The 25,126-nt window shown below is 41.8% G+C and overlaps 1 protein-coding gene across 1 annotated transcript; it reads right to left on the bottom strand.

The window, feature by feature from the left end:
- Nucleotides 1-2,663: 2,663 nt before the first annotated feature.
- Nucleotides 2,664-20,699, bottom strand: LOC142157925 (regenerating islet-derived protein 4-like). Its single transcript, XM_075211435.1, has 6 exons — nt 20,656-20,699; nt 18,354-18,425; nt 17,025-17,122; nt 6,166-6,303; nt 5,199-5,313; nt 2,664-2,932 (listed from the first exon to the last, which is right to left on the bottom strand). Exons 2-6 carry the CDS (start codon nt 18,418-18,420, stop codon nt 2,865-2,867), a joined length of 486 nt encoding a protein of 161 aa, XP_075067536.1. The 5' UTR covers nt 18,421-18,425; nt 20,656-20,699; the 3' UTR covers nt 2,664-2,864.
- Between the last annotated feature and the right edge of the window lie 4,427 nt (nt 20,700-25,126).

Here is a 25,126-nt window from a genome sequence, read left to right as displayed (position 1 = left end):
ACAAATTAAACTGTAATTCCTTTTATTTATACCAGCGTATTATGAGCCATTTAAAAATAAATATAAAACAAGGTATAGGCTACCTATTAGATATTACACATCAAGCACTTCACATTGGAATTTATTACAACTGTGCATCCACCATGGTTGTTTTAATAAAAATAGTACTTTGCTTAATGTTTAACATTAATATAAAATTTATTAAAAAAAATTCTGAGTGAAGACGTTAAGATGTATGTTGTGCGAATTTAGTTGTGAGTGGTTTAAACAATGCTTTTTCAACAGTTTAGTGTTGTTATTCAGCGCTGCTGCTATAGCTCTTTTTGGACTTAAACATGACTCCGAGCTTCCTTAAGTGTTAAGCATGAGTTTAAGAAAAGTGCTAAGCATTTTTTCTTAGCTATCCGACGGGTCCGGAGGTAAACGCCTACTCTTTTTAAGTAAGTACACTCTAGGCCCATTATCCGCCCTTTCCCAACCCTTTTTTCTTAAGTGGTCAGAGAACTTCTTCCGTGAAGTTAAGAAGGATTTTATTATTATTATTATTATTATTATTATTATTATTATTATTATTATTATTATGATTATTATTATTATTATCATTTATTTATATTTTCATCTTAACTTAAGAAATTCTTAACTTACGCAGCAGATTTTTCTTCCTCTCTTCCTTTTCTGGGCATGCGCAGAGTCGAATTGCGTATTATCCACAAAAATCGGCAAATAATATCAGTAATGAGCAGGCCCTATACTATTATCTTGTCCTCCACCTGTTTATCTTTAAATTAGGTGCTCTGCTGTACAAATGTGCAACTCTGTCGGCAGCCTTTCTCTGCAGATTGCCAGCCAAATACCTAACTCTTTTTTTTTAGAAACCTGTGGAAAACAACTCCCTTTGTCACTATTATATATTTAATGTAAGTGACTGGAATGTGATAGTACTACAATGAAGGCAGCAGGTCTTAAGTCAATGTAAGACCTGCATAACATGAGATGCCCTTGACGCTGGGATGGAGGCTTAAATGTTTTGATAAAAATATGAACTAATACCTAATTTTTTCTTTATGCTAGATACACACAGATATGCAGTGTTAAGGATAAGAACTGACAACAATTGTCTTTTTTGTTTTGCATATACATATATATATATATATATATATATATATATATATATATATATATATATATATATGGGCTTATATTTCCATGCAGCTGGTACTATATGAAATATGGGGTTAACCGAGTGTGGGCCTGTTTCTTCTCTGTTGTTTTTGTCTATATAATGTAAGTGATTGGAATGTAATAGTGTTACAATGCAGGCAGCAGAAGAAGTGGCGATATGATATGCTATGCCCCCCACTTCCAGATTGTGTGTATATATATATATATATATACACACACAAGTTAACCCGTGCATGGTACTCATGCATTCTAGTCAAATCAAGCTACTTAAGGTCTTAAAAAGGTTCTTGTCATGCATTTGGGCCTAGCCCAGGCCTCCTCAGGGGAAGAGCGTTACTTCCCGACGCAAGCGCCCTTTTTATAATATGTTCATGAGGTAAAATTACCTCACGAAAATGAGTTTGACCCCTCAACTCATAAATTTAGCCTTTACTACCCCTCCCACGGGGGGAAGGGGGGATGATGGAAGTTAACTGACTTCACTATTCTAATTTTTTTGTCAAATAATGTCAGTATACCAAATTTCAGGTCAATTGGATGAGCCCTTTCTGAGAAAATCGTTTTTCCCACACACACACACACACACACACACACACACTAACACACGCCGCTAGGCTTTTACTTTTATATATTAAATAATGCTAAGAATTTAGTAGGTCAGTGTAGTATATAACTCCGCCCGGCAGGTGGCGCTGCAGCTTGAGCACTCTGTCACCCGGTAGTTTTTTCCACACACAGACTAACACACGCCGCTAGGCTTATATATATTAGATATATAGATGTATTATGAAGGCAGTAGGAGGAGTGGCGGTATAAAATACCCCCATATACCTCCCACTTCCACCACTGCTCACTCTTATAATGTCACCCTACATTACCATCAGGTGCTTTAGATTGTGTTATTCCCGTTACATGTCACCCTAGTTATAAGAGCACCCTCTCTAGGTCACCCTGTAACAATATATTATACTTTGTAACATCCAGTGGGAAGTCAGGGTAGCAATAACACATGATGATGATGATGGGTATATTATCTTCATAGTTGATAATTAGGGGGCTTAGTGGTCCCTTATGTTAAGTTGATATGTACATTTGATGACTGTGGTGTTGGAAATGTTTTTACGCAATGATACAGGAGCGGAGTAGTATCTGTATTTGCTTGAAGAGCCACTGATTTGTTCAACATTGTTTGTACCCATCTCTGTATTTGCTGTTTCCTTACTTATTGACAATAGCTTTGTTTATGGAGAGTACAGTAGTATTAAGATTTTACTATCCAGTGTTCCCTGCAGGTTATCACAAATTTGTAGGTCTCTGTTCACAGGGAATCTTGTAGCTATTTAACGCAGTTCAGTTATCCAGTATCAGCATAATACTTGGGAATACTCATTAAGCAAAGTTACATTCCTTTATATCAACGGTGTGTTTATGATGACTCTGTATAAATAAACAATCATAATAATAAGAGCAAGAACACTGGATATTAATAAGCAAATGATTTATTACAACTTAGACTGTGTGTAGTAAACTTCTCCTTAGTACACTGGAATACCAGGAGGGATCCTGTCATGAGTTACTGACAGTGTTGTTGTTTGATATACATTTCTGTCCACGTCGTAGGGCCCTTTGGTGAAGGGGTCGCGCCAGAAGGGATGAATACGGTTTAGGTGTAAGATTCTCTCCTAAGGTTTGTATTTGCACACGTAAGGCTGTACAAGTTTACAGTCTCTGTCATTCCACTTTACGAATTCTGCAAAACAGAAATCACATCATTGGATGGGGATATAATGATAGTAGAATAACACTGAGCAGTCTTCTCTGTAGAGCACTTGTGTGTCCCCACTGCTGAGCCAGATGGAACATCGCAGCACAATCCTGAGATCACTGATCCCTCAAGATCCTGCTGCAGATTTCCAAAGATTTAATTCTACTAAAATGATTCCTGTTGTTGGCATAACTGTGTCATAATTAACTTTTAATGATATTGTGATAAGTAAACCTGGAATCATGGAAACAGCTGTAAACCCAAATCAGATCTCAGTTACTTCTTATATTGCCCTCCTTGCATATCTTTAAAGGGGCTCCTAATGGTGTCACAGAATGCAGCATCAGTAGTAGTGGGATGTATCTGGCTAAAGAGGACATTATATTATTGGATGTGAGATGATCACGTGACTCCATTAGGCTGATTGGGTTAAATTATGAGTTTTTGGAAGGTGTATCATACATAGTAAGGTGTAAAAAAAAGATTACACTCCATCAAGTTAAACCTATTATAAGTTCTTGTGTCCATCGAGAGGAAGAAAAAACATAATCACATTGGGCTCCTTTCCTGACCCCATCAATGGAATCCGAGTAACTCTCTGGATTACTCACCTCAATAATGTTCTGTGACAGTTATAGCAGGAGATACCAGTTATATTCAGAGGCATCCAGTCCAGATAAAGAATTGATCATCTTCAATATTGGAGCCTTCTATTGTCTGACCCCTTATGCTGAAGAAACATTTTCTATTCTGATGGTGGAATTATCTTTCTTTCTGATGTTCCCTTGTCATCTGCACAGTCCTGGGTATGAGATGCTCACTATACTAATGCTTATATTGTCCTTGGATACATTTATACATAGTAATTAGGTCACCCCTAAGGTGTCTTTTTTTCAAAAATAAACAAAACTATACCTCACATTCGTGGTCTTTTCTGGCCAGTTATTTATGCAGCTGTAAAACTATTTTCCTCACCTTATTGTCTACTAGTATTCGTAAACCATCTCCCCCTCAGATTTCCCCAATCGTATCCTAGGTACGTTTTAGGTTTAGGGAAAACAGCGCTGCTCTGAAATGTGTATATAAAGCTGCAATGTGGGAATGTAGGGGACGAATTCCAGAAATTTCCCCAAAGATATACAAATAAAACATACAAATAATCCGACAGTGCACATATACTATATATAATGTGTAAATAAATAATAACACTGTAAATGTTCAACCAGATCTACTGATAAATAATGAATTGCAGTGGAAACTCACAGCCCCCATTTAGCTAATAAAAACATTAAAATAAGAATTCAAATAAACTGCCTTATGTAAAATTCACAAAAAAATATCAATAAAATAATCTTTATAGAGATTCCGGTATTTCTCGAAGCAACTAGATTGCAGGAAATCTCCCTTTTACCCTCTCGCTTAGAGGACATATAGGGAAAGTCTGTGTAAAAACTAATTGCATGTAAAGATAAAACGTTGGCGTAGACCTGGTTGAACATTTACAGTGTTTATTAACACATTATATGTTGCATATGTGCGCTGTGGGATTATTTCTGTTTTATTTGTGTATCCTAGGTACGTGTAAGTCAGGGTGGATAACCCTACATCTATCTATGTTAAACTTAATCTTTCACTTCCCTAAAGACGAACAAAATAGGAAAAACATTTTTGGGTGGAGTTCAATGAGATGAAATCAAAATCAAAATTTTACTTGGCTAAAATGCGTAACTTTCTATACCCGCTTCATTGACGCCTGCTAAGCCTTGCGGGCACCAAGTGGTGAATTCAATGCCCTGTGATGTCCCCCATCGTTCCTTCTGAACAGTCGTAATGTAACATCATAGAGTTTTTCTTGCACCCTATACAGGAACATCCATGATGTTCGGTACACAGTGATGAGCGCAGCCAGATATCGGAGATATCCGGCAGGTCATTGTATCGATTTAAATTTCCCACTGTGTGGAACCATTTCAAGTACCAGCAGATCCAGAGAGGGGCCATACTAGGCCAGTTTCATGGATATATTCATTTTCTCCTAACCCTACAGTTATCCTGTAACTTGTACTTGTCATCGGTCACATTCTAATTAGCAATGTGCCACAGAAATGGACGTTTTGGTATCACAGAGTTTCATTACCAGATTTCTATAAGAATATTACACATTATATTAGTAGAAGGAAGATGGAGTCAGATGGATTTTTTAGTGCACAAGGGACCTAGGTGGTAATTTGGGGAGAGGGGTCACACTCACTTTCTTTACAGTTCAGCTCTCCGCAATGTTCTGCTCCACCATAATTATCTGGCTGACCTGCGAGCCAGGAGCGATAGTTGTACATGGAACCATCATTCCACTTCCAGCGACGATTCTGAAGGGGAAAATGGAGAAAGTTTGGAACATATACCGTGTCAGTATCTAGTTGTATATGGTGTCTTTACTCTGTTGGTTTGTGCTGTGTGGGGAATAGAAGGTCTCACAATATAAACACTGTATAAATAGAAAGTGGTGTAAGGGGTACTCTCCACCCAACATAATGGCGTAATTAGCTGGTGATTGAGTAGTGTACAGACCCTGAACATCACTGAGATCCAACCACAAGAGGTCACTGGCAGCAATGCTGAATGATCCCTGGGAACTGGTCAGTAGGTGATTGCTTTACATTAATGTATTACAATGGATTGAAAGACAATACAAACAATTGTTGCTATTTCTTTATTCCATGCCCTGACCTGTGCCAGGGAGTTTGTATGATAATTTGAGCCGTGGCACCAGCATGTTCAAGAAGTCAATGACTTCCATGGGCCTGATGGTAGATGTAGTTCCACAATAGTACTTTGTACTAGATTATTAACTATTACTATTATCTGGGCAACCCCCAAAGTGCTGTTCAGAAAGGAGCTGGCTGACTCCAGGGGGCAATGCTCTATCCCCCATACTGAATGGTCGGGGTACCCAGCCTTATTGCTCTGGGTCTTTATTTATGGAGATACACACATGCTGATGCTGTCATTATCAGCCCTTCAGAAGAGGTACAGGATATGCCTCTAGATCTAACCAGGATCATGCTACATTTACGTGACATACCCTCTATGTGAGGGACATGCACGCTCACGGCTATCCAGGCAGACATTATGTCCTGATCACTAGTGTTCATCTTGCTTCCTACTACATCTCATGTCTGTGACATCTCCTGTTTACCCCTTCTCCCCTCTGCACTCACCTGCTCTGGGTCATGGAGTCCAATCCACACTGGCTGGTTCTTCTGATAGGCAGAGATGTGGGAAGCAATGATATCAGCCTCAGAGGCATCCAGGATGGAAGCTAAGTGCGCCCCGTGTCCGTACGCTTGGCAGTCAAACTATAAAAGGAAGGAGAGGTGTGAGAAATAAATGGGGCACAGTGGTTAGCATTGCTGTCTCACAGGGTTCCTCTCTGACCAGGGTCCTATCTGTATGGAGTTTGCATGTTCTCCCTGTGTTCCTCCAGGTGCTCCGGTTTCCTTCCACACTCAAACATGTGTTTGGTAGGGAATTTAGACTGTAAGCTCCAGAGGGCCTGTGTAACATGTGGGGCATTATATAAATAAAGGGGCTCTGTATGTATACGCGGGACCAGGGACAGAGGAAGTACTGTCAGAATAAAAGGAGTGATAACATAGTGTGATGACATCGTATGGAGGCTGGAAGATCTGAGAGTTATATGACGGAACAACTGTCTATAATATACCTGATTGTTCAGCTCTTTTTATGACCTTGGAAATGGTTTCCTTAAGTTCACAAGTTTCACAAAACATTTAACATTTTTAACAAACCTTCCCAGAACAGTCATACGTTAATTTCTGTTTTATTTCTATTAGACACTGACCAAACTGGCTAATAAATATTTCATCAAGATCTTTACTAAAGTATTAATTACTAGTCAGGGCGCCAATTTTCCCAGGAATCTGCTGGTTTAAAACCAGCAAATTAATTTTGTTAGCCAACATTAAATGGCGTCGGAGGCCCAATCACACCCGTAATTGTTTGTATTCAGTTCATTAATAAAAAGATCATTTATTTTTGATGTCTGCAGGATGTTATCATTGTCTTTCAGAATTACTCTCTACTAGACAGGGGCAGGCTGGGCTAGAGGGCAGGACAGTCCCATAGGGGCTATTATGGGCGGGGTCACTGGGCTATCTGCCTTTTTTTTCCCTTTAAAATGTTCCTAATAAGCTGCTGAGTCGATTCTTGCCCTCCGGGCTAAAATTTGCCAGCCTTCCCCTGCTCCTAGAACAGGAGTAAGTGTGTTTTTATGAATCAGGGGATTTTGTATATGTTGAAATTTGAGCTAAAAAGGAGAATCCCAAAACAATAGTGAAATATTAAAGACAGTGGAAAAAGAGCTTTTGTGATATATGTGAATGAACAAAAAATAAACTTCCTTTGAAAAAGAAGCCTCTGTAGCCAAACGTGGGCCAGGAGAGAAGGTGGCGCTGTCAGATAGCGCGGAAATATTAGATGAAATCTGCTATTAGTGTAGTTAATTGGTGGAATAATAGAGGGGAGAATCATTAGGAATACTAGTTCAGGACTGTCAGAGGGTTAATCTTAGAGAACAGCATAGAGAGCAACAATCTTTGTGGCAATACGTAGCTATATGCCATTCACTACGGTAGAATAGTTAGTGATCTAATGTGGGCGATTGTGTCTATTGTAGTGAATTAGCAGAAGAACTGGCTGCAGCTGCACATCATTGATTCCAAGTGAAAAATATATTTTTAATTAACATGATAAATCCCGGATTTTATAATGCATTATGGATGTGTTAAACCGTTATCAAATAAGAAAATAATGTAATTGTGAATAAGCATTTGGGATGCAGCCATTATGATATACTCTACATATCCTAATACATTTTCCCTATAAAGAATAATTGCTGATTAATTGATTTTATTATAATCAATATTTGGACAACACAATGATTTTGAACACATGATTATTTGTATCTTTATTAATTCAGGGAAAATCATTTAAATAAGCAACTGCCGGAATAACAGCAAAGTTACCTCAAATATATTAGAATAATATATGGTTATAAGACTAGTTTTGATTTTAAGTTTATTTTTTGTATTTCACATGCACCATGAATGCACTTTTTCACTGTTTTTAATATTTCGCTATTGTTTTGGGATATATAGGCGGTAGTAATATGATACATAATATTAACTAATGAAATGTTGCTGCTAGAACCAAAGAGTTTCGTAAGCAGAATTGTCACTCACCGGACCGTGAGTGCCTCTTCCCGGACATTTAGGAACCGTGGCCGTCCTCTATCCTGAGGGTCTGCGCATGCGCAGCCCTTTCCTATACTTCTGTGTATGTCCCTTTAACTTAATTGGCAGATCAGGCAACCTCCCTATATTAAGCACCTGTGGTCAACACCACGTTGCCTGATCTTGGAGTCTCATTCCCCATGAGTCTCTGAAGGTGTTCCTGTGTTTCCTCGTTTATTCAGCCCAGCTGATTCCTGTGGTTTCCAAACCACTTCTACCTCTGTGGTTTCCAAACCACTTCTACTACTGTGGTTCCCATACCACTTCTACCATCTACTGTATCATCGTGACTGTGAGCTGATTCCTATCCGCTGCCTCCGTGCACTACAGTCTTCAAACCACTTCTCCTACTGTGGTTCCCATACCACTTCTACCATCTACTGTATCATCGTGACTGTGAGCTGATTCCTATCCGCTGCCTCCGTGCACTACAGTCTTCTAACCACTTCTACTCTACCATTTATTATTGGGACTGTTAGCTGATGCCTATCCGCTGCCTCCGTGCACTACAGTCTTCAACCTGCAACTCGTCTGTGTTTCATCATCGTGACTGCTAGCTGATTCCTATCCGCTGCCTCCGTGCACTACAGTCTTCAACCTGCAACTCGTCTGTGTTTCATCATCGTGACTGCTAGCTGATTCCTATCCGCTGCCTCCGTGCACTACAGTCTTCAACCTGCAACCCGTCTGTGTTTCATCGTGACTGTTTGGCTGATTCCTATCCGCTGCCTCTGTGCGCTTCAGTCTTCAGTCCTTGTCAACGCTCCCGTGTTTCCTTGAGTCTGCCTCCACTATTGCTACCCGCTATTCTCCGTGATCAACAGTGCCTGTTCAACTCTGCTCTCCCGTGTCCCATCGTTACTGCACCTGCTGGTTGCTATTGGCTACCTCCGTGTTCCCGCAGAGACCCGCTGCTGCTACTCCTCAGCACTACTCATCCATCTACTGCTGATCCGCTCTCCACGCTTTCCTGTGTTCCCTGCTGGTCTACCTACCCGTGCGCTGCACCTACTAGACCACCGCTTCACCCATCCAGGGACTTCGCATCCTGCCGGCCTCCTGCCGTTCAGGTATCTCTGCACTCCTGTCTGACTGCCTCCTGAACCACGGTATGCATACTTCTCATTGACTGTGCTGTGTATTGCATACCTTGCTGGACTGTGTTGGTTCTCCTCTGGAGTGTGCTATCCGCTGAGTCTATTGCCATCATTGACTGTGTTATCTTATGCTGGACTACTTCAAGAGACTTTCTATATTGGCAGTATTGTTCAGTCATCTATACATTTATATTGTGCATATCACTGTGGTTCAAAGTCAAGGTGCCCGTGTATATCTTGTGTTGCAGTCTCTCCCCGTGCACCTCCTCACATATATATTCAGTGGTACAACTTGCTGAAGGCAGACCACTGATCCCTGTTTCCTGTATCACCTGTTCCAGTATCCTCTCACATAGCAGTGGTACAACTTGCTATCGCAGACCACTGACTACCCGGATACCTCCACTTGGATTCCACTCCTTCACTCAGACAGCGGTACAACTTGCTATCTGCAGACCGCTGACTCTCATCACCCCCTCGTTTCTGTTGGACATTCCTCCTCACTATAGCAGTGGTACAACTTGCTACCGCAGACCACTGACTACCTTCACGTGTCCTTTGTCCATACAGTTCCTCGTGTATTACTACCTCCATATTGCCAGTGCTGCTAGTCATAGACTTTCCTGAGCATCTCATCACCTGCTATTTCCTGTTCCGTGATCACCCTGCTACCAGAGTACCATATTACCACCTATACTGCTCTGGTAAGCCTATCACCTGGTGATCCCTGGGTAAAGACTCCTAGTGCCCGTGACAGTAAGATCAGGCCATGACAGACCCAGATACGGAACCTACCGCTAAGGAGATGCTGCAGCATCTGGTCAGCCGTGTGGAGCAACAGGATGCTCGCCAACAGCTGTTACTTCAATGTTACCAATCGTTAACCTCCCAAGGAACATCTGGACAGACTGTTACAGCTAATATTGAAGCTCCTGTGCTTGCCTCCGTTTCCCCAGTGCCATCCCAGGTGTCTACAGCTCCTACGCTTCACCTGCCTACTCCGTCAAAGTACGATGGGGACCCCAAAACTTGTAGGGGTTTCCTTAACCAATGTTCAGTCCATTTTGAGCTCCAACCTCAAAATTTTTCTACCCATCGTTCCAGAGTGGCCTATCTTATCTCTTTGTTTTCTGGACAAGCCCTGGCTTGGGCCTCCCCTCTGTGGGAAAGAAACGACCCAATATTGCAAGATAGTGCCAAATTCATTGCTACATTTCGAAGTGTGTTCGATGAACCAGGTCGTGTGACCTCCGCTGCTTCCAGCATACTCCGTCTGCGACAAGGATCTCATACAGTAGGACAGTACGTCATTCAATTTAGGATCTTAGCCTCTGAACTTCAGTGGAACACTGAGGCTCTAGTTGCCGCCTTCTGGCAGGGGCTCTCCGATAAAATTAAAGATGCACTGACTACCCAGGAGCTTCCTTCGTCACTTGAAGATCTGATCTCTCTTTGCCATCGTGTTGATATGAGATTTCGTGAAAGACAGGCTGAGAAAACAACTTCTGCTAAAGCACCTCTTCGTTCTAACCCTCAATTTCGTCCAGTTTCACCCTCTGTGATTCCCATGGAGATAGGACGTTCCAAATTATCTTCAGAGGAGAGGAAACGAAGAGTAAAGAATAGACTCTGTATCTATTGTGCTGATTCCACTCATATGCTCAGCTCTTGCCCTAAGAGATCGGGAAATGCCAGGCCCTAACTAGTTCTGGAGAGGTGAAGTTAGGGTCCCTGGAGTCCTCTCCATCTGCCATGAAATCCAAAGTCTGCGCCTTTGATGTTACAATTTCCTGTGCTACCAAAACCTTTGAGTCACAGGCATTGATTGATTCCGGAGCAGCAGGAAATTTTATTTCCAAATCATTAGTAAATCATTGGTCCCTACCAGTGATTACCTTAAAAACACCCATTACTGTGACGGCTATAGATGGATCACGTCTCATCAACGGTCTCATCACTCAGAGTACGTCTCCAGTAACCCTTCAGATTGGTGCCCTGCATCATGAAGAAATATCGTTTTTAATCCTTTCTGTTACGACAAGTCCAATTGTCTTAGGCCTTCCATGGCTTCAGTGTCACTCTCCCCAGATTGACTGGCGCACCCCTCAAGTCACGTCTTGGGGGTCTGAATGTCACCATCGTTGCCTTTCCCAAGTCATTCCTCTCAAAGTACAGCAATCTTCCATCTCATCTACCTCACCGGGACTCCCTCCTCAATATGCTTCATTTACTGATGTTTTTGATAAAGCTCAGTCTGAACGTCTTCCTCCTCATCGTTCTTGGGATTGTCCGATCGACCTTCTACCTGGCAAGACTCCTCCCAGGGGTCGGGTCTATCCTCTCTCGTTACCTGAAACTCAAGCTACATCTGAGTATATACAGGAGAACCTCCAGCGTGGGTTTATTCGACCTTCCACCTCTCCCGCTGGAGCTGGGTTCTTCTTCGTTAAAAAGAAGGATGGATCTTTACGCCCTTGCATAGATTTTCGTGGACTCAATGCCATTACTATCAAGAATCGGTACCCCATTCCGCTGATCACTGAGCTATTCGATCGCATCAAGGGAGCCCGTATCTTTACTAAGTTGGATCTTCGGGGTGCCTACAATTTAATCAGAATCCGTTCCGGTGACGAATGGAAGACAGCGTTTAACACCAGAGACGGGCATTACGAATATCTGGTAATGCCTTTCGGGCTGTGTAATGCCCCCGCTGTTTTTCAAGGTTTCATTAATGAGATCTTCCGGGACTTATTATATGTATGTGTCGTCGTCTACCTGGACGACATATTGATCTTTTCACAGGACCTGCCTTCTCACCACCAACATGTGGCAGAAGTCCTTTCCAGGCTACGGAAAAATTCATTGTTCTGTAAATTAGAAAAATGTTCATTCGAATTACCCCAGATTCCATTCTTGGGGTATATAGTTTCCGGAGTTGGCCTGAAGATGGATCCCGACAAGGTGAATGCTGTACTACATTGGCCCCAGCCAACTACTCTTCGTGCTATCCAGCGTTTTTTAGGTTTTGCCAATTACTATAGACGCTTCATTCAAGACTTTTCTTCCATTGCATCTCCTATTGTGGCCCTGACTAGGAAGGGGGCTAATCCTAAGCAATGGTCACCTGAGGCTCTTCAAGCCTTTCAAACACTAAAAGAGTCCTTCTCTTCGGCTCCAATCCTTCGACAGCCTGATGTGACACTCCCCTTCTTCCTGGAAGTAGATGCCTCTAATGTGGGCTTAGGAGCTATTCTTTCCCAACGCTCGGAACAGCAAAAATTTCATCCTTGTGCCTTCTATTCTCGGGGTCTCCTGCCCGCAGAGAAGAATTATACTATCGGGGACAAGGAGTTACTGGCTATCAAAGCTGCATTAGAGGAATGGAGATACTTATTGGAAGGAGCTCGCCATCCGGTGACGATCTTCACAGATCATAAGAACTTGTCATATCTCCAGTCTGCCCAATGCTTGAACCCTCGTCAAGCAAGATGGTCTCTTTTCTTTTCCCGTTTTGAATTAATAATAACCTTCAAACCAGCTGCCAAGAACAAAAAAGCTGACGCTTTATCTAGAGCTTTTATGACGTCCTCTGATATAGAAGAGGTTTCCAACCATACCATTCTAGACCCCAAATGTATCTCACTGGCTGCTTCATCCACCAAAACGCTACCATTTGGGAAGACCCTCGTGCCTCCTACTCTAAGGAGGAAAATCCTTTCGTGGTTCCATGCCTCTCGTTTTTCTGGACACGCCGGTGAACACAAGACCTTTGAGATTCTCTCTCGAAGTTACTGGTGGCCTTCAATGAGGAGAGACGTCAAAGAGTTCATTGCTTCCTGTGAGCTATGTTCCCAGTTTAAATCCTCCCGCAGAACTCCAGCAGGGTTGCTGCGACCACTACCCATTCCGTCCAAACCGTGGACCCATATTAGTATGGATTTCGTTACTGACTTACCACCTAGTAAGAATCATAACACTATTTGGGTGGTGGTGGACAGATTTTCGAAGATGGCTCATTTCATTCCTCTGGCTGGTTTGCCTTCCTCGTCCATTCTGGCTGAACATTTCATTAAAGAGATCTTCCGTATCCATGGATGTCCGTCTGAGATTGTGTCGGATAGAGGAGTACAGTTCGTTTCCAGATTCTGGCGAGCCCTTTGTAAAACCTTGGGCATACGATTAGCACTCTCATCTTCTTACCATCCGCAATCTAACGGACAAACTGAACGTGTCAATCAAGATCTTGAGACTTTTATAAGGATGTTCTCATCAGCCAATCAAGACAACTGGGTAGAGTTGCTTCCTTGGGCTGAATTCGCCCATAACAACATGTATCACGAGTCATCATCCAAAACTCCATTTTTTGTGGTCTACGGTCACCATCCGTCTTTTCCGGAATTTCCTGCCCTCCCGCCCACCCAAGTTCCTGCGGTGGAGATTGCTTGTCAGACCTTTAAAAATATCTGGTCCCAGGTCAAAACCTGTTTAAAGAAGACATCTATCAAATATAAATCTTTCGCAGATAAGAAGAGGCGGGCTATTCCACCACTAAAAATTGGAGATCGTGTCTGGTTATCTACTAAAAACATTCGTTTGAAGGTTCCATCTATGAAATTCGCCCCTCGTTTTATTGGTCCATATAGGATCATTCAAGTAATCAATCCAGTATGTGTGAAACTTCTTCTTCCTAAGAATCTTCGGATTTCTAATGCCTTTCATGTGTCTTTACTCAAACCTCTTATTATCAACCGTTTCTCTAATCCTCCCTCAGCTCCGCAGCCAGTTCAAGTTCATCAGGAGGAGGATTTTGAGATTACTGAGGTACTAGACGCAAAAATTTCGCGAGGAGTCCTCCGTTTCCTCGTTCATTGGAAGGGCTTTGGTCCTGAGGAGCGCTCTTGGATCAAAGCTGAAGATCTTAATGCTCCTGCCCTTTTGAAGAAGTTCTACTCCAAAAATCCGGACAAGCCCGGTTCCAGGCGTTCTGTGCCCACCTTTAAAAGGGGGGGTACTGTCACTCACCGGACCGTGAGTGCCTCTTCCCGGACATTTAGGAACCGTGGCCGTCCTCTATCCTGAGGGTCTGCGCATGCGCAGCCCTTTCCTATACTTCTGTGTATGTCCCTTTAACTTAATTGGCAGATCAGGCAACCTCCCTATATTAAGCACCTGTGGTCAACACCACGTTGCCTGATCTTGGAGTCTCATTCCCCATGAGTCTCTGAAGGTGTTCCTGTGTTTCCTCGTTTATTCAGCCCAGCTGATTCCTGTGGTTTCCAAACCACTTCTACCTCTGTGGTTTCCAAACCACTTCTACTACTGTGGTTCCCATACCACTTCTACCATCTACTGTATCATCGTGACTGTGAGCTGATTCCTATCCGCTGCCTCCGTGCACTACAGTCTTCAAACCACTTCTCCTACTGTGGTTCCCATACCACTTCTACCATCTACTGTATCATCGTGACTGTGAGCTGATTCCTATCCGCTGCCTCCGTGCACTACAGTCTTCTAACCACTTCTACTCTACCATTTATTATTGGGACTGTTAGCTGATGCCTATCCGCTGCCTCCGTGCACTACAGTCTTCAACCTGCAACTCGTCTGTGTTTCATCATCGTGACTGCTAGCTGATTCCTATCCGCTGCCTCCGTGCACTACAGTCTTCAACCTGCAACTCGTCTGTGTTTCATCATCGTGACTGCTAGCTGATTCCTATCCGCTGCCTCCGTGCACTACAGTCTTCAACCTGCAACCCGTCTGTGTTTCATCGTGACTGTTTGGCTGATTCCTATCCGCTGCCTCTGTGCGCTTCAGTCTTCAGTCCTTGTCAACGCTCCCGTGTTTCCTTGAGTCTGCCTCCACTATTGCTACCCGCTATTCTCCGTGATCAACAGTGCCTGTTCAACTCTGCTCTCCCGTGTCCCATCGTTACTGCACCTGCTGGTTGCTATTGGCTACCTCCGTGTTCCCGCAGAGACCCGCTGCTGCTACTCCTCAGCACTACTCATCCATCTACTGCTGATCCGCTCTCCACGCTTTCCTGTGTTCCCTGCTGGTCTACCTACCCGTGCGCTGCACCTACTAGACCACCGCTTCACCCATCCAGGGACTTCGCATCCTGCCGGCCTCCTGCCGTTCAGGTATCTCTGCACTCCTGTCTGACTGCCTCCTGAACCACGGTATGCATACTTCTCATTGACTGTGCTGTGTATTGCATACCTTGCTGGACTGTGTTGGTTCTCCTCTGGAGTGTGCTATCCGCTGAGTCTATTGCCATCATTGACTGTGTTATCTTATGCTGGACTACTTCAAGAGACTTTCTATATTGGCAGTATTGTTCAGTCATCTATACATTTATATTGTGCATATCACTGTGGTTCAAAGTCAAGGTGCCCGTGTATATCTTGTGTTGCAGTCTCTCCCCGTGCACCTCCTCACATATATATTCAGTGGTACAACTTGCTGAAGGCAGACCACTGATCCCTGTTTCCTGTATCACCTGTTCCAGTATCCTCTCACATAGCAGTGGTACAACTTGCTATCGCAGACCACTGACTACCCGGATACCTCCACTTGGATTCCACTCCTTCACTCAGACAGCGGTACAACTTGCTATCTGCAGACCGCTGACTCTCATCACCCCCTCGTTTCTGTTGGACATTCCTCCTCACTATAGCAGTGGTACAACTTGCTACCGCAGACCACTGACTACCTTCACGTGTCCTTTGTCCATACAGTTCCTCGTGTATTACTACCTCCATATTGCCAGTGCTGCTAGTCATAGACTTTCCTGAGCATCTCATCACCTGCTATTTCCTGTTCCGTGATCACCCTGCTACCAGAGTACCATATTACCACCTATACTGCTCTGGTAAGCCTATCACCTGGTGATCCCTGGGTAAAGACTCCTAGTGCCCGTGACAAGAATACTATTCAATTTCCTGTTTTTTTGTGTTATTTTTGCACATTATTCTCTGACACAACACCCGTGACATCAATATTATATTAAATATAAAATACATTCTCTTGGGAGTGGGTCTTCGTAATCTTTATGCCCATTTTCAAGTTGGACCTCTAAGCTCCTTGGTACAATATTCACTAAGGAACCCTTTTTGGTAATAAAATAAAGAAATTATGTCCAATAGGACATTTAAGAATTATTTGGGAGATGGGTCATTTGGATAATTTTCTTGTGTGGATATCTGATTTTTACATAATGTTTGATAAACTGTGAACTAACCAGACACATAATATGTGATTTGTCAGTTTATTCCAGCAGTGTAATCCCACTTCTAGCACCATCCCCATTTCTCTCTTTTATTAGGATTCTTTGTTCCTAATTTCTGCCATTCCTTTTACATTATTTATCAATTATAATTAAAGTTTCTTTCCCACAATGTTATTGGCTCTGTACTGTTTCTTTTATTGGTTTATTTTGTATGACTTGTTTTACTCTAATAAAATAAAATGTAAAAATATACGTATAGACTGTTCCATTGACAGTGGTGGAATCTGCTAGTAAATAAGGTTAGTAATAAATTAGTAATAGTACATAGTAATGGCTGTAATAATGTGAGAGCATTATATCTATATATCTAACAAACATTGGGGTGAGATGGTCAGTCTGGCCATATACTGTAGTGTAATATGTGATAAGTCATTCACCTCTGCCTCTGACCAGCTTAATGGATAACGGAAATAACCATAGCAGTTTGCCTTGTAATAGAACCATCCAGGAGGGCAACTGGACCGGGCTTTACTGCCTGAAAAACAGAAGAGGAAACATTGAATGGAGCATTTTGCCAATTCTTCTGTTTAATATGAAAAATCTGACCTTTCATTCCAAATATTCCTAAACAGTTGATTAGTCAAAGCTGGGAAACTGTAATATTAACAACTCCTATCTGTCCTTTGTTTTATATATTTCATCATTTTTTTATTCTATTGTCTATTCTGACAAAATCTCCTTTTCATTTCTGCCATAGATGCTGCTTCTATTTTCTATCATATTTATATTTCTAATATTTTCAGTGTCAGGTTATAAGTTGTATGTTGATGTTGCATTTATAATACCCCTCAGTGTTTCAATTTTCTTCTTTGTCATAAAATATATAGAACTGTGTAACATTATTTTATATACTGTTAGTGCAGGAGGTTCTTTCTATTTCGTGTGTCTTGGGTTATTTTTTACTTTACTTAACCTATAGCAGCTTATTCATATTAAATTATTATTTACATTCTTAGCACAGTCATATTAGGGTTTATATACATATAACACCTTTTTTGCATTACACTATTTTCACAACTATTCTGCACATTTAGGGCCAAATTCAAAAGAGTTAATGTGACTTATTCACAAACCTCTAAGGATCCAAATCAACAAAACTGAGAGTGGATAAAGTAATACAAAGTTTACCTTCAATGATCAGTTTTTAGAATGTTAAGATAAAACAATTAATACACTTTGTTTGTTACATTTAGTGTTATTAACTCCAGATTCAAAAATGTTTTGAAGTATCTGCAAATTTATCTCATAAATAGTCATTTTAAGACAAAGTATAATTTTTTTACGATTTTTTTGTTTTGTAAATCTACTACAGCATAATACGGTAAAGTCGTATAACACAATAGGTTCTGCTCATTGAGGAAATACTACATAAAAGAAAATAATTACACCAAGAAACATCAAGCAGTATAAGGCAAACCTCCCAACTTGGCAGTATTTGAAGCATGACACATGGTGAAACAACATGGCCACACAAAGGGGTGCTACCTACCCCCTCCTCCAAACACCCATTTATTGCTTCACCACAGTGGAATCTGCTCACGGGAGATACAGCCCAACTTTCCAAGTGGCAGGAGGGACCCCCCCCCTCCCCCGGGACCCCCCCTCATCATTTTATATGAAGACCAATAAATACTGAGCATATCAGTGGTGAATTTATACAGAACCTCATAAATCCTCTATGGTAGCACATTTATATCAATATTTACCTTCTACCACCTGCATAAGAGCCAGGGAGCTCAGAAGAAGAAAGACGGTCAACCAGGCTGCACCCATGATACCTGCAGACAATCATTGCACCTCATTACAATGTGTTATTTCATGTTTCACAAATTGCAGACACTGCCCCATATGACAGCAACTAATGGTTACTGTATATATAGAACATAGTTACATACTATCCAGCAGTGCCGAGGGTCTTACATAATCAAGCTCCACCCACCTTTGAACACAGAGTAGACAGACCACACAGGGTCATCATATGCTAAGCCCCACCCACCTTCCTTTCATACCCCGCCTCCACATCTACCAGAAACAAGGTATAAAAATATGATGTAGAAACTGAGTTTTATAGGAATATGTATGTCAGTGCTGCTCACTTTGGGCCTGATTCATTAAGGAACTTAGGCAAGTAATTTGAGTAAGTTTTCTTGCTTAAGTTTTCTGGATAAAACCATGTTGCAATGTAAGGGGTGTAAATTAGTTTACTATTTTGCACATAAGTTAAATAATGGCTGTTTTTTCATGTAGCACACAAATACTTGATAGCTTATTTGTACACTGAAATTTAAAGTTGATATTTGTGTGCTACATGGCCTGTAATTCCTGGACACACAGCTTGGCCCAGAAGCCCTAATAAACCAAAGGGCCAATTTATCAAGTGGTCCCCATTTGAGGAAATAAGTCTAATCTTCTATGACGGCCAGAAAGAATCCCTCATCACCATCATTTATCACAAAAATATTGCTGGGCAGCTGCCCCAACAATACTGACCTTGTACAGCAAGGATTGACTCACTGCTGTGTAGGGCTGGAGGGCATCTGCCCCCCGGGCCGCTCCCATAGTGGGCTACCTTTGGCTGGGTCCAGGAGCAGGGGGGCATCTCCCCCCCCGGGCCGCTCCCATAGTGGGCTACCTTGGGGCAGGGGCATGTGGGCATCTGCCCCTGGGCAGCTCCCATAGTGGGCTACCTTGGGCTGGCTCCAGGGGCAGGAGGGCATCTGCTCACCGGGCCGCTCCCATAGTGGGCTACCTTGGGGCAGGGGCATGTGGGCATCTGCATTTTCCTTTAAAAAGTTCTAATAAAGCTGCTGGGTCAAGTTTTGCCCCCCAGGTTAAATTTTCAGCCTGGCCCTGCTGGTTTGTTGGGCAAATCTCTGCCAGTAGGAGCCGGCTCGTGTGTGTGGAGAGATACTGAAAGCCCAGATTTGGAAAGATAATATTTAAAAACTTCTTCACATTAAAAAATGCTTTAAATATATTTTTTTACTGAATTTAAAAAAAAAATGAAGCATTTGAGTAAAAAAGCATTTTGTTCATAATTCTATTCTGTTACTGCTTCCCTGAGAGTAATAACAGGACATATCCTCCCCCATGAAAGAACTCGCTGGTGTAACCTCTTCTATGAGTTTTATCACCTTTCATGAATATGCTCTAATTCCTCGGGATGCTGACCTGTTCCTGTAATCAGAAGTGCTACTGAATTATATTAACAGTTGCTAATTGGATAATGTGAAAGGAAAGAGAAACCAAAGTATTATATCTAAATAAGAAATACATATTAGCTAAAAAGAAAACTTCTGTCTGTCATTTTTATAAATAACTGGATTAAATAATTGGATTAAAGCTGATATTGCTGATATAGAGAATTGTGGGGTTTGCATAAAATAAGATGCACAACAGCGACCTCTTGTGGTTTACTGTAAAATAACAATGTATCATTTTAACACAGATCACACATTCCATCTCAATTCTAGTTCTCCTTTAAAGTCAGATTCCTTACTCTGCTTAAGCTACATTTAAATACATATTTGTTATTGTCATATGAAGGACTAAGAATGACAATAGTCAAAACTATTGTTTAGAATGTTACAGATTAAAATGTCAGTATTAATGTAGAATGTGAGAGGAGAGTAACACAATTAGAGCGTGTCGCAGTGAGGAGAGTGTCAGAGTAATGAGAGAGTGTCACAGTGAGGAGAGTGTCAGAGAAATGAGAGAGTGTCAGAGTAATGAGAGAGTGTCAGAGTAATGAGAGAGTGTCGCAGTGAGGAGAGAGTGTCAGAGTAATGAGAGAGTGTCAGAGTAATGAGAGAGTGTCACAGAGAGTAGAGAGAGCATCAGAGTAATGAGAGAGTGTCACAGTGAGAAGAGAGTGTCAGAGTAATGAGAGAGTGTCAGAGTACTGAGAGAGTGTGCAGTAAGGAGAGAGTGTCAGAGTAATGAGAGAGTGTCACAGAGAGTAATGAGAGCATTCTGCAGTAAGTTGGGAAGAGCAGAGCGCTATCATACCTGTCTCTTATGCGGAGCTTGGAGCTGTGGTCTGGACCAGTCTCCGGCTCCTTTTATCCCATCTGAGCTGTTTACTTGATCTTTATTGATTTACTTGTGACCATAAAATGTTATCACATTAATAGAGAGTAAGACAGATGGAGAACGGCCCACACCCATTTACAGCCCCCCACCCAGACTTACCTGTGCCCTTTCCTCATAGAGGAAGATACAATCATCATATGTTGGTTAGGAGAGAATAAGACCTTAGGAAATATTATAGTAAGGTCGCAGCTTGGGGCCACGGTACAGAAGGGCCCCTGTATTTCTGTAGAGGTTCAGGCAGGTGGACTGGAAAAGATGGAGGGAGGGGTCCTAATAAACAGCGTTATTATTTGTGATTGGATCTATATCTGAACCAAAGGATTCATCAGTCATCTCCTCTGGTTAAGGAACTTTTGGTCATTTTCACAGGACGCAATAACTGCACAAAAGTAACAATGTGACAATATAAGGAGACTTCCTCATACCCGTGAAAAATACATATTTTAATATGATATAAAAAGAAATGTGATGTTCCAGAAAAACAATTTATTATTTAACAACTGAGAAGGTGATTAAGAGAGGAACTATGACATAGACCCCTGTCATTGAGGTAACAGCATCTTCTGCCGAGTGTCTAAGGGGCTAAGTCTAAAATCATCATAGGGATATAGTGACAGGTTGGGATGAGATATGTCTTATTACATGACAACCAGAGACACCATTAACAGACATCTACAATTGTTAATGACTGATTTTACCATTTAAATGCCTCTCTGCCCCTTTATATTATGCTCTATGCAGGAGGATTAACTATTGTAATATTAGAATAGTTACAAATACTGACAATTTCCCATAATGATTAGGGATGTGCACCGGCGACTTTTGAGGTCTCGTGTTTTGTGTTTTGGATTCGGATTTTCGTGATGTTTTGGGTTCGGATTTGTTTCGCAAAACACCTGCCGAAAGGTTTTGGTTCGGGTTTAAGGTTTTGGATTCGGATTTTTTTTGAAAAAAGCATAAAAAGTTCAAAAATCAAGTTTTTGGGCTTATTTTCACTCCTACGCTATTATTAACCTCAATAACATTCAATAACAATCATTTCCAACAATTTACAGTGTATTCTGAACACCTCACAATATAGTTATTAGTCCAAAACGTTGCAACGAGGTATCTTTCTGGACTGCGTAGTGGAGTGGTCCCCACAATATAATAAGAAAACCAACAACTGGTCTTAATCACACCAAAAAATGTACCTGGACTGCGTAGAGGAGTGGTCACCACAATATAATTTAAAAACCCTGAACTTGTATCATTCGCACCAATAAATGTATCTGGACTGCGTAGAGGAGTGGTCACCACAATATAATAAGAAAACCATCAACTGGTCTGAATCGCACCGAATAATGTACCTGGACTGCGTAGAGGAGTGGTCACCACAATATAATTAATAAACAACCCTCCACGGCTCTGAATTTCCCCCCAAAAAATTCTGGACTGTGTAGTGGGGTGGCCCCGGTACTAAATTTGATACGGGGCCACAATATAATAAATAGTTACACCCTCAACTGGTCAGAATTCCACCAAACAAGTATCTGGACTGCGTAGTGGGGTGGCCCCGGTACTAACTTTGATACCGGGGCCACAATATAATAAATAGTTACACCCTCAACTGGTCAGAATTCCACCAAACAAGTATCTGGACTGCGTAGTGGGGTGGCCCCGGTACTAAATTGGATACCGGGGCCACAAAACCTCCTCCAAGTTCCAAGTGTAGTGTTTATAACATATAAACACTACAGTAATTCTAGCACGTCAAACCCTCTTGTTTTAAATAATGACAGGGCATTTAACTTTTGATTAAATTTTTTGAATTTGTTGACATTTTCTTTTACTTTTTGAACATGGCAAACGACTGTTGAATGGTCACATAATGCCAAAAAAATAGTTGCAAGATGGAATTGTCCTTGGGCCCTCCCACCCACCCTTATGTTGTTGAAATAGGACATGCACACTTTAACAAACCAATCATTTCAGCGACAGGGCCTACCAAACAACTGTGGCTGAAATGATTGGTTTGTTTGGGCCCCCACACCAAAATAACAATTCATCTCTCCCTGTACAAACTAAACAGGCTCTACTGAGGAAAGATGTCGTCCTCATCCTCAACCTCTGATTCCTCTCCCCCTACAGTGTGTACTTCCTCCTCCTCACCCATTATCAACTCGTCCCTGCTGGACTCCACAACCACAGGTCCCTCTGTACTATCTGGAGGGCAGTGCTGTACTTCATTGAGGAATTGATTATTCATTTTTATAAACATCATTTTTTCAACGTTGTGAGGAAGCAACCTCCTTCGCCGCTCACTGACCAGGTTCCCCGCTGCACTAAAAACTCTTTCCGAGTACACACTGGAGGGGAGACAACTCAGGTAAAATAGAGCCAGTTTGTACAGGGGCTTCCAAACTGCCTTTTGGAGTTCTACCACGTCACTACCTCTAGTTAATTTAGATTGCAAGGCTTGTAAATACTTTGAAGATTAAAAAAAGCAGGCTGCACAGACTGTGGAGCTAGAAAGTGAAATTAAATGGACCACGTTACTTTGGTGGCTATCTATGCCCCCCCCCCTCCCCCCCATCCCCACCCTACACTTGTAGTTGAATATAAAAAAAGCAGCCTGCATAGACTGTAGAACTAGAAATTCAAATATACAAAGAAATGGACAAAGGCAGTTTGGTATCTGTCTGCATCAGATCCCCTCTCCACTAGGAGTAAAATAGAAAACTATTCAGCCGTTATATAATCTAGAATATAAATAGAAATTGAGAAAGGCAATTTGGTATCTGTCTGCATCATAATCAACAACATCCTCCTCAGCGCCAGCTACATCAATATCCTCCTCCCGGTGTACAACATTCACACCTTCATTAGCCAAATCTGTAACTGGACTGTGGGTGATCCTTCCAGCATATGCAGAGGGTGTGCTGCAAATGCTGGATGGAGTCACCTCTTCCCGTACAGTGATGGGAAGGTCAGGGTTCACAACCAACAACACCCTTGGACTCGTCTTGGGGATTTGTGATGTCATCTGTTTAGAAGGCAGAGTTCTTTGCTGTTTTGTTGTTGTTGCTGACAGCATAACTCTCTTAAATTTTTTGTAGGGGGGGGGGAGGAGGAGGAGGGCTAAGATCCTTGGGTGAAGCTGGACCACTAGTCATGAACACGGGCCAGGGCCTAAGCCGTTCCTTGCCACTACGTGTGGTAAATGGCATATTGCCAACTTTACGTTTCTCCTCAGATGATTTTAAGTTTCTCTTTTTGCTATTTTTTGAGAACTTGGGCTTTTTGGATTTTACATGCCCTGTACTAGGAGATTGGGCATCGGGCTTGCCAGACGACGTTGATGGCATTTCATCGTCTATGTCATGACTAGTGGCAGCAGCTTCAGCATTAGGAGGAAGTGGGTCTTGATCTTTCCCTACTTTATACTCCAAATTTTGGTTTTCCATTATATGTAGCACAAGAGAGCGTACCCCTAAGCCACACACACTCGGCAAAGCCTTTAAAAATTAGATGCGGCACAGGAGAGTACCACTGGACTTATACTGCTGAATCTGTGAACTTTGTAATAGCAGTACCACTGGACTTATACTGCTGAATCAGTGAACTTTGTAATATATCAGTACCACTGGACTTATACTGCTGAATCAGTGAACTTTGTAATATATCAGTACCACTGGACTTATACTGCTGAATCAGTGAACTTTGTAATATATCAGTACCACTGGACTTATACTGCTGAATCAGTGAACTTTGTAATATATCAGTACCACTGGACTTATACTGCTGAATAAGTGAACTTGGTAATATTGCAGTACCACTGGACTTATACTGCTGAATCAGTGAACTTTGTAATATATCAGTACCACTGGACTTATACTGCTGAATCAGTGAACTTTGTAATATATCAGTACCACTGGACTTATACTGCTGAATAAGTGAACTTGGTAATATTGCAGTACCACTGGACTTATACTGCTGAATAAGTGAACTTGGTAATATTGCAGTACCAATGGGCTTATACTGCAGGATTGGTTTTGCAAATTTTGTTGTAATTAAAAAAAAAATTTATTATTTTTTTGTATTTTTTTTTTATAAATATTTTTTAATTTTTTAAACACTTGGGAATAATGGGGAAATAACTATGCCCTTAGAAGCACAGAGCACAGGACACAGCACCACTGGACTGAACAGGACACAGCACAGGACCCAGCAGCACCACTGAACTCAAAATTGACAGAGCACAGCACACAGCACCACTGGACTGATATACTGCAGAACACAGCACAGCACAGCACAGCACAGCACAGCACTAAACAGCACAACACAGAACTAAACAGCACAGCACAGAACTAAACAGCACAGCACAGAACTAAACAGCACAGCACAG

Source organism: Mixophyes fleayi, chromosome 5 (assembly GCF_038048845.1).
Source record: "Mixophyes fleayi isolate aMixFle1 chromosome 5, aMixFle1.hap1, whole genome shotgun sequence".
Taxonomy (NCBI): Eukaryota; Metazoa; Chordata; class Amphibia; order Anura; family Limnodynastidae; genus Mixophyes; species Mixophyes fleayi.
This window is presented reverse-complemented; position numbering and strand designations above follow the sequence as displayed.